General features: G+C 33.1%; 1 protein-coding gene across 1 annotated transcript; it reads right to left on the bottom strand.

Annotated features, from left to right (window-relative positions):
• Positions 1–9,807: 9,807 nt before the first annotated feature.
• LOC149175904 (cytochrome P450 85A1-like) lies at positions 9,808–12,022 on the bottom strand. The gene is made up of 6 exons (XM_089422971.1): positions 11,801–12,022; positions 11,371–11,637; positions 11,187–11,273; positions 10,247–10,432; positions 10,045–10,169; positions 9,808–9,943 (listed from the first exon to the last, which is right to left on the bottom strand). Exons 1-6 carry the CDS (start codon positions 11,966–11,968, stop codon positions 9,856–9,858), a joined length of 921 nt encoding a protein of 306 aa, XP_089279097.1. The 5' UTR covers positions 11,969–12,022; the 3' UTR covers positions 9,808–9,855.
• Between the last annotated feature and the right edge of the window lie 903 nt (positions 12,023–12,925).

The following is a 12,925-nucleotide window of genomic DNA, read 5'->3' as shown; positions in this document are numbered from 1 at the left end:
TTGAGTCACTACTTCATAATGGGCTTTGTAGCTCTTCAGTATTTCCTTAAGCTTTAATTCAGTAATCTTGGTTTCTTGGATCACCATAATACTCAACTTATATCTTCTGAGTCTGTCCTTCAAATACCTTTGTTTGCCCATGTTGTTGAGGCCGCTTACATTCTAAGATGTAATTGTCATTTCAAGGGTTTGTTAAGTTGGTGGAAGATCGCTGACAATGACACCACCCTTCCAAAGTTTACCAATGTTTCTCCTACCATCTGGATGGATTCACTCAGGTTTTTCCTTTCTCACTTCTTCCTTCCTTTCCCTTGCGGTCCTTGTTCCAGTCCTTGTTCCAGAACTTGGCTTGCTTGGGATCCCAAATGCTCCAATTGGTCAGTGGTTGTCATTATTTGCTTGGATTTGTATTGTTGAAAGGTATCTTTGTAGAGTTGCTTTCGATCCTCCAAGATGAATCACTAATCTAGATGTCGTCATTCATTCAATAATCTTTTCATTACTTGTTCTTCTCTTCTAAGATCCTCCTTTTGGCTTTCGATCTCCATATTGGCTTGATCCACTGTTTGTATGGTGACTTCTCTTTCCTGGGGTTGCTCTTCCTCTTTTCTTTTAGTGGTGTTCCCACCCTTCTAAGGGGTTGGGTGGTGTTCCAAACCCGTATTTCCATTAAGTATTTCCACACCCTCCTCTTCCTCCTAAAGAATGTCATATCAATTATGGTTTCGTAAGCCTTTACCGCTTGGAGACTGGTTGGAATTTTTTTGGTTCCTTTCATTTCGTTTCTTTCTTTGAACTTCCTAGAAACCCTATGTGTCTTCTTTTTCTTTGGTCTAGCCATTTGCGCTGGGTGATTCTTGAGGTTTCAACTGGTTCAGAGGGCATTCATGAAACATGTGCCCATACTCGTGGCATCTATGACATCTAAAAGGTATATGCTCATATTCCAAGGGCTATTACCAAAACTCTTCATCGTATTCAAGCTCTATGCATTTAGGTAATGGCTCTTTTATATTCATGTAGACACAGATCTGAGCATAAGAGGTATACCTTCCCTTTCACGTGGAATCTGCAACCTTGAAAAAGTTTCCAATGGAGTTTCCAATCCCTTATAAAATCTCTAGATCCTAGAAGTCATCGGGTAGGGAGAATATCGGAAGCAAAGAGGCGTTACTAAGAGTTTCTCCTTATTAGGGTTATAACATTCTTCCCAGTGTCCCATAAAGAGACTTGCATTGTTAAAAACATATGGACCATCTTCGAAAAATCTTTTCTTATCCTCCAGATTGGTGAAAATAACTGTAAAAAAGCCTTTAGCCCCCAGCTTCGGCTCAATATGGCCTTTTGGCTGCCATTTTTTTCTGGATCCATTTGACCAAGTCCCTTTCTGTTGGCCAAACCCCAATAAATTTACATATTAGGCATGGTATTTCATATACTTCCTGTAAGTCTCCAATTTGTTGTTGGGTATGAAAAATCTCATTTTTTTGGCAGTTTTTGGAAGATACTGCCCTCGCAAGTGCGATTTCCATTAGTAGAACAATCTAAACCAGTAACTGTCATTGACACTCACAACCTCATTGCAAATGATCCCAAGCTTGCACCACGATACTTTGATGTACAAGCACAAGTAGTCACTCATTTTGAATACATGCTAAGATTACTAGGAGATGACAGCCAACAAGCCTGCCAAAGGAGATGGAACACCTTACCTTACAGCCTAAAGATCAAAGAATTCATTCTCCTAATAGAATTAGGGATGCACTAGAGAGAGTCCCAATGTATAAGCACACATTATAGAGACTCAAGGTCAACTGGATTGGATTAAAAATTGGCCTACATTGCTTTTAGGTATGTTATATGGGAGAAAGGAAGAAGAAGAAAGAAAGAAGTGGGAAGTAATAGAGAGGAATGCGGGGTTTTATCCACAAGAGGAGAAGACTACAACAAAAGCTTGGAATGTTAGGGAGGCCACCAAAGCAATGAAAGACATGGACATAGATTGAGTTGCTCAGAGGATGAGCAACATTTTTAGTAGGGGTGTGATGATGAGGCTCATCAATGAGTAAATTATATGGAACTTAATGCACCTCCAGCTTACTAAAATCAACTTCTCTCATCATTCTTTACATGTTTTAATTATGTTTTGCTTAATGAGGAGAGTAAAGATAAGATGTCATGTCTAGTGGTCTAATGTGCATTGATTGTAGGTTTTGGAGTAAATTTTGGTTAATTAAAGTGCAGGAACTTGAATGGGGATAAGCAAGAGGGATTCTAGGAGACATGATCTTCCTCCTTAACTCCTCACTCACTAGAAGATTCCTCAATCAAATCTCATCAACTTGGAGTTGTAAGCAACCGAGTCATGAAGTTCATTGCCAGCCAAGCCAGTGATAGTTGAAGGCCAGTTGATCTTGAGATTGGAGCCAAGGCTCCCTAAATTTAAGGAATTTGTTGGTAAATTTAGCTGTATAAATCGAGAGACCTAAGACGTCATTAAGATTTGGATTTTTTGTTCAAGATAGCTAAGAAGTTTTCGAGTTGAAGCATTGTAAGCAAGAACTCTTATGTATTTATGATTTCTTTAATGAAAATGAGTAACATTCCCTTGATCTAGCACTGAGTTGACACAGAGAGCTGAAGCTCTTGGGTTAGGGATCAACCTTAGCAGCAAAGGTTACTTTGTTGTATATGTATGCTTAGGTTAGGTTCATAGTTAGAGTTACACTGATTTTGGTGTTGTTAATTTGCAAGCATCGGTAGATTTAATTAGTTTGTTTCCATTTGTGGATAGTTCTAACAGCAGCATTGTAGTGATAAGAATATATTCCAAAAAGGCTGACAACAAGTGGTTTTCACCTCATTTCTCCCTTTTAGGGATCATGGTTGGAGGAACACTTCACATACAACCCAAAAAGACAGAATTCTTGCTTTTTGTGTAATTTAGGGTTTTCTTGCTAATTTGGTCATTATCTTGCCGTTTCATAGATAAGTTGCAATTGGTATTTTATGATCTCTTAAGTTTTTCACTGCTTTCATCTCTCTTTCATATTGGTTCCAAGCATTTCCGTGCATGAGCTTAGTAAGTAAATGGTGATAACTCTGTTTTCTTTTACTTGAATACACTTTCTTGTTTTTGATGAGTTTATATATGAATTCCAAGAACGATGTTTGTTGTTGCAGGAGTTTCTAAATTGCAGGGAGACCTCATCTCAGCAACCTTAGCCAAGCCATATCCACCCATGATTGCCAAAAGTCACTAAGGTCTCAATTCAAATTCTTATCTTATGAGGAAAACTTGCCATCTCCATTGAGAAAATCCAACCATATTAAAGCTTTGGCTTGAGTTCTAAGTAAGTGCCTACCACTCCCATGCCTTATTTCCACCTTATTCACGTTTTCCAAGCTCCACCCCACCTTCTAGACCACTCCATAAGATTTCAGCCTGTTCCTATAGTAAAACAAGGAATCCTATAGGTGAACTAGTACTTCTCATAGACATCCTGTAGGAAGACATGCAGTAGCCTGTTTAGAGCCCGAATCGAGAAAAATCATCACTAAAAGCCTAGATTAGGTCCCTACTTGCCCTCCAAGTCATGTAAACCATTATACTCTTTTTCCTTCACACCTGTCTCCCCTGCCAAAGAACCAAGAAAGATTAGCATTTACATTTTTCAAGCAAAAATATAAAAAGAAAAGGTTCTTTTATATTTATTCTTGCACACAACAGGTAGCACTCTTTAGATCAAATTTCATGCTTAGACTAGTTAAAACCTCACATGTGTTAAAATATGGTTCTTTTGCAAGCAAAGTATGTTATCAAGTAGATAGAGGATTTCATGTTGTTTTGCAAGCATTTCTTTCAGTCTTTCTTTCATGCAATAGACAACATTTCTTTTCTTCCAATTAGGGTAAGTTTCCCTTCTCCAAATTGGTAATCAGACTTCTTCTAGTCAATAGAAGGTTGGTTTGAGAAACCCTAGTGGTCTATCACCCTAACTCAACAGTGACAAATAGTAGACGAGTTACATCTATTTTTGTATACAGCACTACCACCTCCAAGTTTGTACGAACCCCGGGTTGATGAAGTAAAGTTGGTAGCCCCAGGAGTTATTGCGTCCTTGCTGCAATAATGGTGCTCATCAGGGCCCCAAGAACTGGAGGGCCTTTGTTGGTGCTGCCATGATTGCCTGTCGTCGTTGCTCCTTGACTACTTGTTTCCCCAGCCGCTACGTTTCGGTAGGAGGGGATCTCTTGCCCCCCTCGTAGGTGTACTCATGCCTCTATCAGAAGGCCAAAGTGAGGTAGGTACAGGTGAAGGAATCGCCGCTGCTGAGGGATTGTTGTAGAGGTGTCAGGGCTTTCATACCAAAATCCTAGCCGATCACATAAACTTCTCGATATTTTTCCAAGTGTTAATTTTGATCCTTACCAATTCACTATGATTAAAAAAAAAAATCATACAACTAATTATACCACTCTATAAATGAGTATAATCTCATAATATTTTTTTAAAATGGTTTGAATTTAACATTTTTAAACATGTAAATCATATGAAAACATTTTTGAGTTAATTATAAAAAAACAAATTGTCATTTTATGATCTAAATTTCACAATATAAGTGTTTGATTTAATTGTGAGTGAAGTGGATAACTATTTTCCACCTTAAACTTAATGGATAATTACACTTCGAAAAAATAGAATCAAATTCTTATTACTAAGAATTTACATAGAGCTACTAACAATAATTATTTAAATTATTTTTCTAAACTATATTGAAAAATGACAATTAAATCATTACAACTAACGTATATATAAAATGAGTTAATTATTAAAAAACAAATATTATTAATTTTAAAACAAAAATCATTATTAATCACAAATATTGCTTTGGAAATTTTTTATATGGTATAAAATTAAGATAATTATATAAAATAAATGTTCAACAAAGATATTATAATAAAATCAAATTCTTAGTAACTCAATTAACAATAATTAATTAAATTAATTTTCTAAATTATATTGAAAAATAATTGCTTAAAAAGTTTAATCATTACAATTAATTATACTATGCATATATAAAATGTCAATTATTAAAAATTATAAAAAATATTATTAATCCTAACATAAAAAAACATTATTAATTACAAATTTTATTTTGAAAATTTTATATGTGATATAAAATTAAGATAATTATATAAAATAAATGGTCAATAAAAGTTGATAAACATTTAAACATGATCTTATGATACATTTCAAGTTTTTTTAATGAGAACCTCACCTAATAGTGTCGAGAGAATTGAACTTATGATGCACAGAACTAAGCTAAGCCTCAAAGCTCATGATACATATCACATTACCAACATTTAAAAAAACATTAAAATTAACTAAATTAAAACTTTATTATTATTATTATTAATTATATAAAAAAAATAATATGTATGTTAAACATATTTATTTTAAAAAACACATACCAAAATTATTAGCCATGGAGATTCATCCCTATTTTACCATGAAAATTCTTAATTTGCAAATAACTTTTATTATAACACTGTGTGCCAATACCAATACCATGGCTTATTAATACCAAATATCCACCAATCATAATTCATATTCTTATGACATTATTTTTAATAAATTAATTAATTAAAAGAACAAAAATACCATAAGTACTTTTAAGATAAACCTTAACTTTTAAACCATAATTACTATTAAAACCATTTTAAAATATTTAATAAAAAATAAATCTTTAATAATTAAACTAAAATTCTAAACATTCTACTCAAAATAAAAATACTTAAAATTATACCTATAAAATGTGTATGCCTTTAAAATATCTAGTTAAAAAATATTAAATATTATGCCTTTAAAATAACTGGTTAAAAAATATCAAATATTAGGGAAAACATTGAAAATCTTGTATAGCTAAAAATTAAAACAAGTTCCAACTACAAAATATATACAAGGAAAACCTCAAAAGCTAAGGCATCATGGCGATATCGAATTTAATGCATCATTTCTATTCCATAAGACTCTAGTAACCCTTTCCACACTGAACCATCACTGCAGGTGGTACATAACAACGACGGGTCTTAACATGCTGAAATTTTTGTGTACATTTCAATTCACCGCTAAAAAATTGAGAGACCAATGATTCAGAAGAATCGTTGTCTTGGACAGAACCAAGAATAAAAGTCAACCGAACATTAGAAAAGGAGAAAGGCCTCTCCTCAACTTCTTGGGATTTACAGTTAAAGGAGTTGATGTATATATGTATGTTTACGACAGACCCAGCACAGACCAAGAGTGCCAATTTTCGGTGTATTAATGAAGTGGCAATATTTTCCATGTGAGTGATTCTTCCCTTACACTACTTCTTCATGGGATTGAGTTGTTGTCTTCCTCTTCCCAAAAGCTCTCTCATTATGTAAACTCCTCCACCAAAGTGTCAAAATTAGTGGACTTGAGTTGCTCACTAGAATGTGGGGATTCAAGATAGTGAGAATATGTAAGATAGAAGGCCTTAAAAAAGGATGTGAGACGAGTGCCCATCTTCGTTCCAGTGACATCTACATTATGCCTAATGGATCTAATTTCAAAGGCTAGAGCCAAGGAGTTATTGTCTTTCAAATCAAGGTTAAAAGTTTGACCATCAATTGAACAATCTCAAATTCAGAGTGTGACTCATATAAATCTTTCAACTTCTTCAAAGAACCATAATAATTTGTAATTAAAACTATATGATGACTCACCTCTTCACTTACACAACTAACGATTAGGGCATAAGATTTGTTTTATTTGTTCTCCCAAATGCCGAGATCTTTGTTTGATGTGAGCTTGGTAGGTGCATTGTCCTCCTCTCCTTCACATATGTCTTACCATAAGCCATTAAAAATAAAGGTATGCCTAATATTTTTGGACCACTCTCAATGGTTCTCTTTGCCAATTAGCATGATGTCGACAAGAGATACAAGAGAATGCATCTTCAACAAAGTTTTTGAGTTGAGATTGAAAAACGAATAACTTCAAATGTTTAAGAGATAAGATTTTCAGAAACCTTAAAAAAATATCCATGTTAGTCGAAACACTTGATACCATCACTTCATATTGTATTTAGATATGCCTCAATTTATTGAAATTCGATTCATTTATAAAATTATCCATCCCTCACCGACATTGTGGTATGAACCTTGTTGTTAAACCAACTTCATGATCTCGGTGCCTGTTTAGAGCTAGTTTTTTATCCCTTTCTCAAACTCTTTCTTGGTGTTTCCATTGTTGGCTAGCAGAATAAAAAATCCATCATTAGATATGTTAATCGATGGAAAATTATCACATGAAAATCACTTGAAACACATGTTACACAATATCTACATAGTAGGACAAATCATCATTGTGCACAACTAGATTCTACAAATGTATTAATTCCAACCTCATATATGAGTACAATACAAAGGAGTACAAAGAACGATGTATTGTGAAACATCGTGTACACTTAGGAATTAGAGAAAAGAAATAACAAATCAAACAAAGACCATAATTAAAGGACCAAGAGATTGCATAGAATGGGAGGAAGAGTGGATAGTGTCTTTCTTCAACAAAGAGATTTGAGCTTGCAACACGTCATGCATAGTTCAAACTCCTTGCAATTATTGTAATGGTTGAATAATCATACAACAATTAACAAAAGTATGTGGGTAGCATTGCATTTTATAATTACAATTATCAACCAACACCATTTTTTATGGCCATAAAGTTGGAATTTGGAATTAGAGATATTAATGAAAGGTGGAATGGTAACAATGATTGGCAGAAGAAGTGAAATATAAGCCATTGCTCAAATTTTGAATAGTTTTATCTAATTTGCAGGTTTCTAATTCTTACTTATTTAACCTCATAACATATTTCATGACTTAGTTACATTATTAGAAAGAATAATATTAATATTTGGGTAGTTTTTAATTTAGTTTTATTCATTTGTAGAAATGTTTAATTACAATTTTATTAGAAATCCTATTATAAAGAAAAAAATCTCGTTTTATAGGCAGTTTTTAATTTGGTTTCCATTTAATCTGGATGATTAGTTTCCAATGAACAGTATATATATATATATATATATATATATATATATATATATATATAATTTTTTTATTTAAAATAATAATCTAATTATATATTTAAATTAAACCACTAATACTATAATTAAAAAGTATAATACTGCAACACAAAAAATATCAGAGAAGTTTATGCATACTGATATAAAAGAAAAAATGCTTATCCTAACATATGGATAACTATGCATTTTCTAATTACTATTACCAAGCAGTACCATGTTTTATGGTCACAAGGTAGAATTTGGAATTTGAGAAAATAATGGAAGATAGATTGATAAAATTGATTCACTGAGTAAGAAGTGAAATATCAACCATTGTTCATAGATTGATAAAATTGATTCACTGAGTAAGAAGTGAAATATCAACCATTGTTCAAATTTTGGCGAGTTTCTAATTCTTATTTGGTTTTGAATATTAATTAAACATATTTTATGGTTAAAAAAATAGTATTAATGTTTTGTTAGTTTTAATTTGTTTTCATTTAATTTGTAGATTCTTAATTTTTATTCATTTAATTTTATTATTTGTTAAATATACTTGATTAAAAATTTTATTAGCAATTTTATTACAAAGAAAAATAATCTCATTTTATGGGTAGTTTTCAATTTGGTTTCCATTTAATTTGAATGTTTAATTTCCAATCACTATTAACTTTATTTTAATCATTATTTAAATATAATTAAAAATCTCATTACAAAAAATAATAATCTAATTTTGTGTTATAATTTTCAATTTGATTTTCAATTTTTTAATTTTTCTAATTTAATTTCAATCACTAATCAAACATAGCTAAATAGAAAATTTATTACTAAGAAGAATAATCTGCTTAATAAAATTTCAGATAAAAAAGAATAATCTCATTTTTTGGAGTAAATTTCAATTTGGTTTTAATTTCCTTATACAGATTTTCAAATGTCTAAATATAATTTTAACCATTAATTAAATATGTTTAATTAAAAAAATTTATTACAAATCTTATTACAGTGAAAAATAATTTAGTTTAAAAAAAAATCAATCTGGTTTAAAAAACTCATTCCAAATCTTATTACAAGATCCAATAATCAAATCTTATAACAAGAAAGAGTAATCTCATTTTACAAAGAGTTTTCAATCTGGTTTTAAAATCTAGTCTTAAATCTCATAGCAAGATAGAATCATCTCATTTTTAAGGCAATTTTCAATTTAATTTTTCAAGTTTCCAATTCTCACTTGTTTGATTTTAAATGTTATGAAGAATAATCTCATTACAAGGAATAATCTCATTTTAGGGGCAGTTTTCAATTTAGTTTCCATTTTAACTTTTCATTTTCCAATTCCCATTAATTTGATTTTAACTATTATGAAGAATAATCTCATTTTGGTGGGCCTTTTTTTATTTATTTTCCATTTTCGATGTAACTTGTGGTTTCCAACTCCCCTTAATTTGATTATAGCTATTAATCAAACATGGCCCTTTAGAAATCTCTATCACAGGAAAAAAAACTCACAGGAAAAAAAAACTCTATTACAGGGAAAAAAATATCTCATTTTATCAACAGTTTTAAATTGTTTCACATCACAAGGTAGAATAATCTCTTCAAAATTGATCCATGTAATCATATGTATTTGATGATAGTTACTCTTTCTTCAAGCGAAGATATACATGGAGCTTAAACATAAACTTGGATACTCTATACATGACATTTAGTATATTTGAGAGAAACAGCCCTGTGGTTGATGCACTCTGGCATTTTCATTGATTCAGTACTCTGATACTTTGATGCGAAGTCCTTTAGGAGCCACAACCCTGGGAAATTTCAAAATTTCATCTCCCCCGACCTCCTCCCATCTGTCAATAATAAAATTTATACCGAAGAGACGAGAGTTACGAGATTTATCAAATGGGCATTATGAGATAACAATAATAAATGCTGTGGAATAGATTATTACCTGTAGCGAGTGACAAAATGGTGGAGAAACATGGATATCTGAACTAAACCCAATTCCTTGCCTGGGCACAGCCTGCTTCCTCCTCGAAAAGCCGTGAAATACATGACGGAGTCACCGTTCTTTTCCTGAATAGAGCTATACACATTAGCCCTGTGTGACTACTCTATATCATTGGATTTAAATGCAACAACTACATACGCACCTGCCATCGCCATGGGTTAAATGCGGAGAAGTCTGGATAGAGAAAATTATCGTGATGGGCTTCTGTCATGTAAACATAAATTTTCCATCCTTTGGGAATCATGAAACCTTTCATTTCCATATCTTGAGTTGTTTTTCTCAAAACCCCATTTACAACAGTTGCAAGTCTCAGCGTTTCATATATCAGCTGCAATCAATGAAAGCTTCTTAAGAAACAACGAGGTAAGCAATCAAAATCTGTTAATCAAATTTCAGTGAAGGTATTTTTCACTAAAAAATTTTAAGGATTTAAACATGAGGTTTATTTATAATATTTTGGATTACTATTTTGATTTGAAAAATTATTCAAATAGCATTTCATATATTACTTGTCTAAAAAAAATTAAGAGAATCAGTGTGTATATTTTGCAGGTCTAGGGCAATAGAATCAAAAAAATATTTGGCAATAGAATCAGAAAAACATTTCATTTTGGAATGTGATGCATTCAAAGACATCAGAGGAAAATTATGGCAATATATAAAGTTATGGTAATATGTTGCACATGTTTCTTGGCATTGGCATTGTCTTTTTGGCAAGGAGATTGTTGGAAGGTTGACTCAGCTCATCATCAATTTGAATAAGAAAAAGACTGAATTACAAAAAGCTAAAAATAAAAAACTAATAATACCATAAACTATTTTTAATCTCTTGGAGATTAAAATATCAATTCATTTCTTGCTAACACAGATAAAAGTTTTTGAGGAACAAAAAAGCAAAAACTAAAATGTATATATTATATTTAAGCAAAGGCATTTTTTAAAAATTTAAATATTATACCTAACAAAAAAAACTTTTAAACCAAATGAAAGAATATAATATATCCTAACAAAATAGTCTAGTATCAAATTTTGCCCCCTCAAACCCCTCTGGAAACAAATCTGGTTTATGATGATTCGCATACACTCTGAGTAAACTTCATAGACTTGTAGTCATCCAAATTGACAGTTTCGCCCGGATTTTTTCTCCTCAGAATTGCTAGGTGTTCTTCCTGCAAGCAGACAGTCAGGTTTATGTATATATTCAGAACAAAAGCCTTAGATCTGAGAGATATGGACAGATTTATATTTATATTATATTGAACTCACTCTAAGCTCTCGGAGAGCCTCGGGACTGTCATGGAGATACTTGACAGCCATCATGGTTGTGGTGGAAACTGTTTCGTAGCCAGCATTGATAATAGATATTAGTAAATCGAAGATCTGTTCATCTGTGAGCTTGCAATTAGCAGATGCGCCATCTGCTTCTTCTTCTTTGTCATTGAGAAGCATTGCAATCATATCATTATAAGTGTCCATGGAAGCCCTCCTTTCCTTGAGCACTTCTCTCAACATTCTCAGGATATTTTCCCTTGCCTGCACATAATGAGCAGTACGGGTGATTGATTATTCTTCAAGTTTCCAGAAAATCCACCTAAAACGTTCACCACTAATGCATATTCTAGTTTAGGGTTCACAGCATTTGCCAAACTCTGGTGTGTAGAAACGCATTACTGGTTTTTGGGGGTGATTTACATACCTGGAAACCACGTTTGTAGCTGGTACCAGGAAGATTTATAGGCATGGAAATGGTTCCTTCCACGAGTTTACAGAATTCTGACAAAAATGCCTCTGCCTTCGGACCAGACTTGATACTCATTACCTGCTGTAAAGACAAAAGCAAAACCATCTGCAGCCACCGAATCATGGATAGTTATTATTATTTATTGGACATTATTGTATTTCTTGGCCATCTTTATTACAGATTCCTAAAGGGGAAGAACTAGGTTAACAATTATTTTTACTCTCTTTTTCTCCTGGTCCTTGGGATTTCATTATTTTATTTCTTGGCGATCTTCACTGCGGATTCCTAAATTTGATAGCCAAAACAGAGCCTTCATTGCTTGGTTCATTGTCCGCTCTTGAGTTTTATCCCTGGAAGACCGAATTTGAAGGGTGAGGTCATGATATTCTACCGTCCCCAACTTCATTGACAAAACAAAACTGAAGAGAGAATCAATATGCAAATGAGCGGGCCGGCCTTTTTGAAAATATTTGAAATGACCGCGGGAGATACAGATGTGCGATTTTGCCGGTTGACGAAGCTCTCAAGAAATTCGAATGTGGTTGCTGAAATATAGATGAGCGCTGAATTTTGAGCGCTTAAATTTAAATTTGAATTTGAATTCAAATGGGCTCATTATTTGAATAACATTAATGCCGTGATTACTATCAGTGCATGGGAGCGCACTACTTGCATTGATTACGCTGAACCGTTGGGCAACTCTGGCAGGAACACCCGCGCTGGAGGCGGGCAGGAACACGAACTAGGTGAGGAGAGATGGATGCATGCCCATGATCAATGGTCCCGATGACGTCAAGCTCCTGTCAGGTGAGTGTAAGGACAGAGGAACACTAACTGGGTGAGGAGAGATAGATGCATGGATGCATGTCCATGATCAATGGTTCTGGTGACGTCAAGCTCTTGTCAAGTGAGTGTAAGGACGGAGCATTGACTTTTCTATAGAAGTGGATTTAGGAATAGCCGTTTCTGGGTATTTTTACGCTCCTAAGGTCATAATATCAAAATTTGTACCAGAGCCAAACCAACAACTTTACTCTACCATCCAGGACAAATTGACTGAACCACAACCTTTGACTAGTA

The sequence above is a fragment of the Pinus tabuliformis genome, chromosome 4_1 (assembly GCF_031772625.1).
Source record: "Pinus tabuliformis cultivar Carrire ecotype Pingquan chromosome 4_1, CPIR1, whole genome shotgun sequence".
Classification (NCBI taxonomy): Eukaryota; Viridiplantae; Streptophyta; class Pinopsida; order Pinales; family Pinaceae; genus Pinus; species Pinus tabuliformis.
This window is presented reverse-complemented; position numbering and strand designations above follow the sequence as displayed.

What these genes read in the sequence shown, in the direction of transcription:
- LOC149175904 (XM_089422971.1), bottom strand. Translation starts at nt 11,968, where the DNA reads ATGATTCGGTGGCTGCAGATGGTTTTGCTTTTGTCTTTACAGCAGGTA. An exon ending in TTAACCCATGGCGATGGCAG is followed by an intron (nt 10,170 to 10,246) that starts GTGCGTATGTAG and finishes AGCTCTATTCAG; the next exon opens with GAAAAGAACGGTGACTCCGT. An exon ending in CATTTTGTCACTCGCTACAG is followed by an intron (nt 9,944 to 10,044) that starts GTAATAATCTAT and finishes TATTATTGACAG; the next exon opens with ATGGGAGGAGGTCGGGGGAG.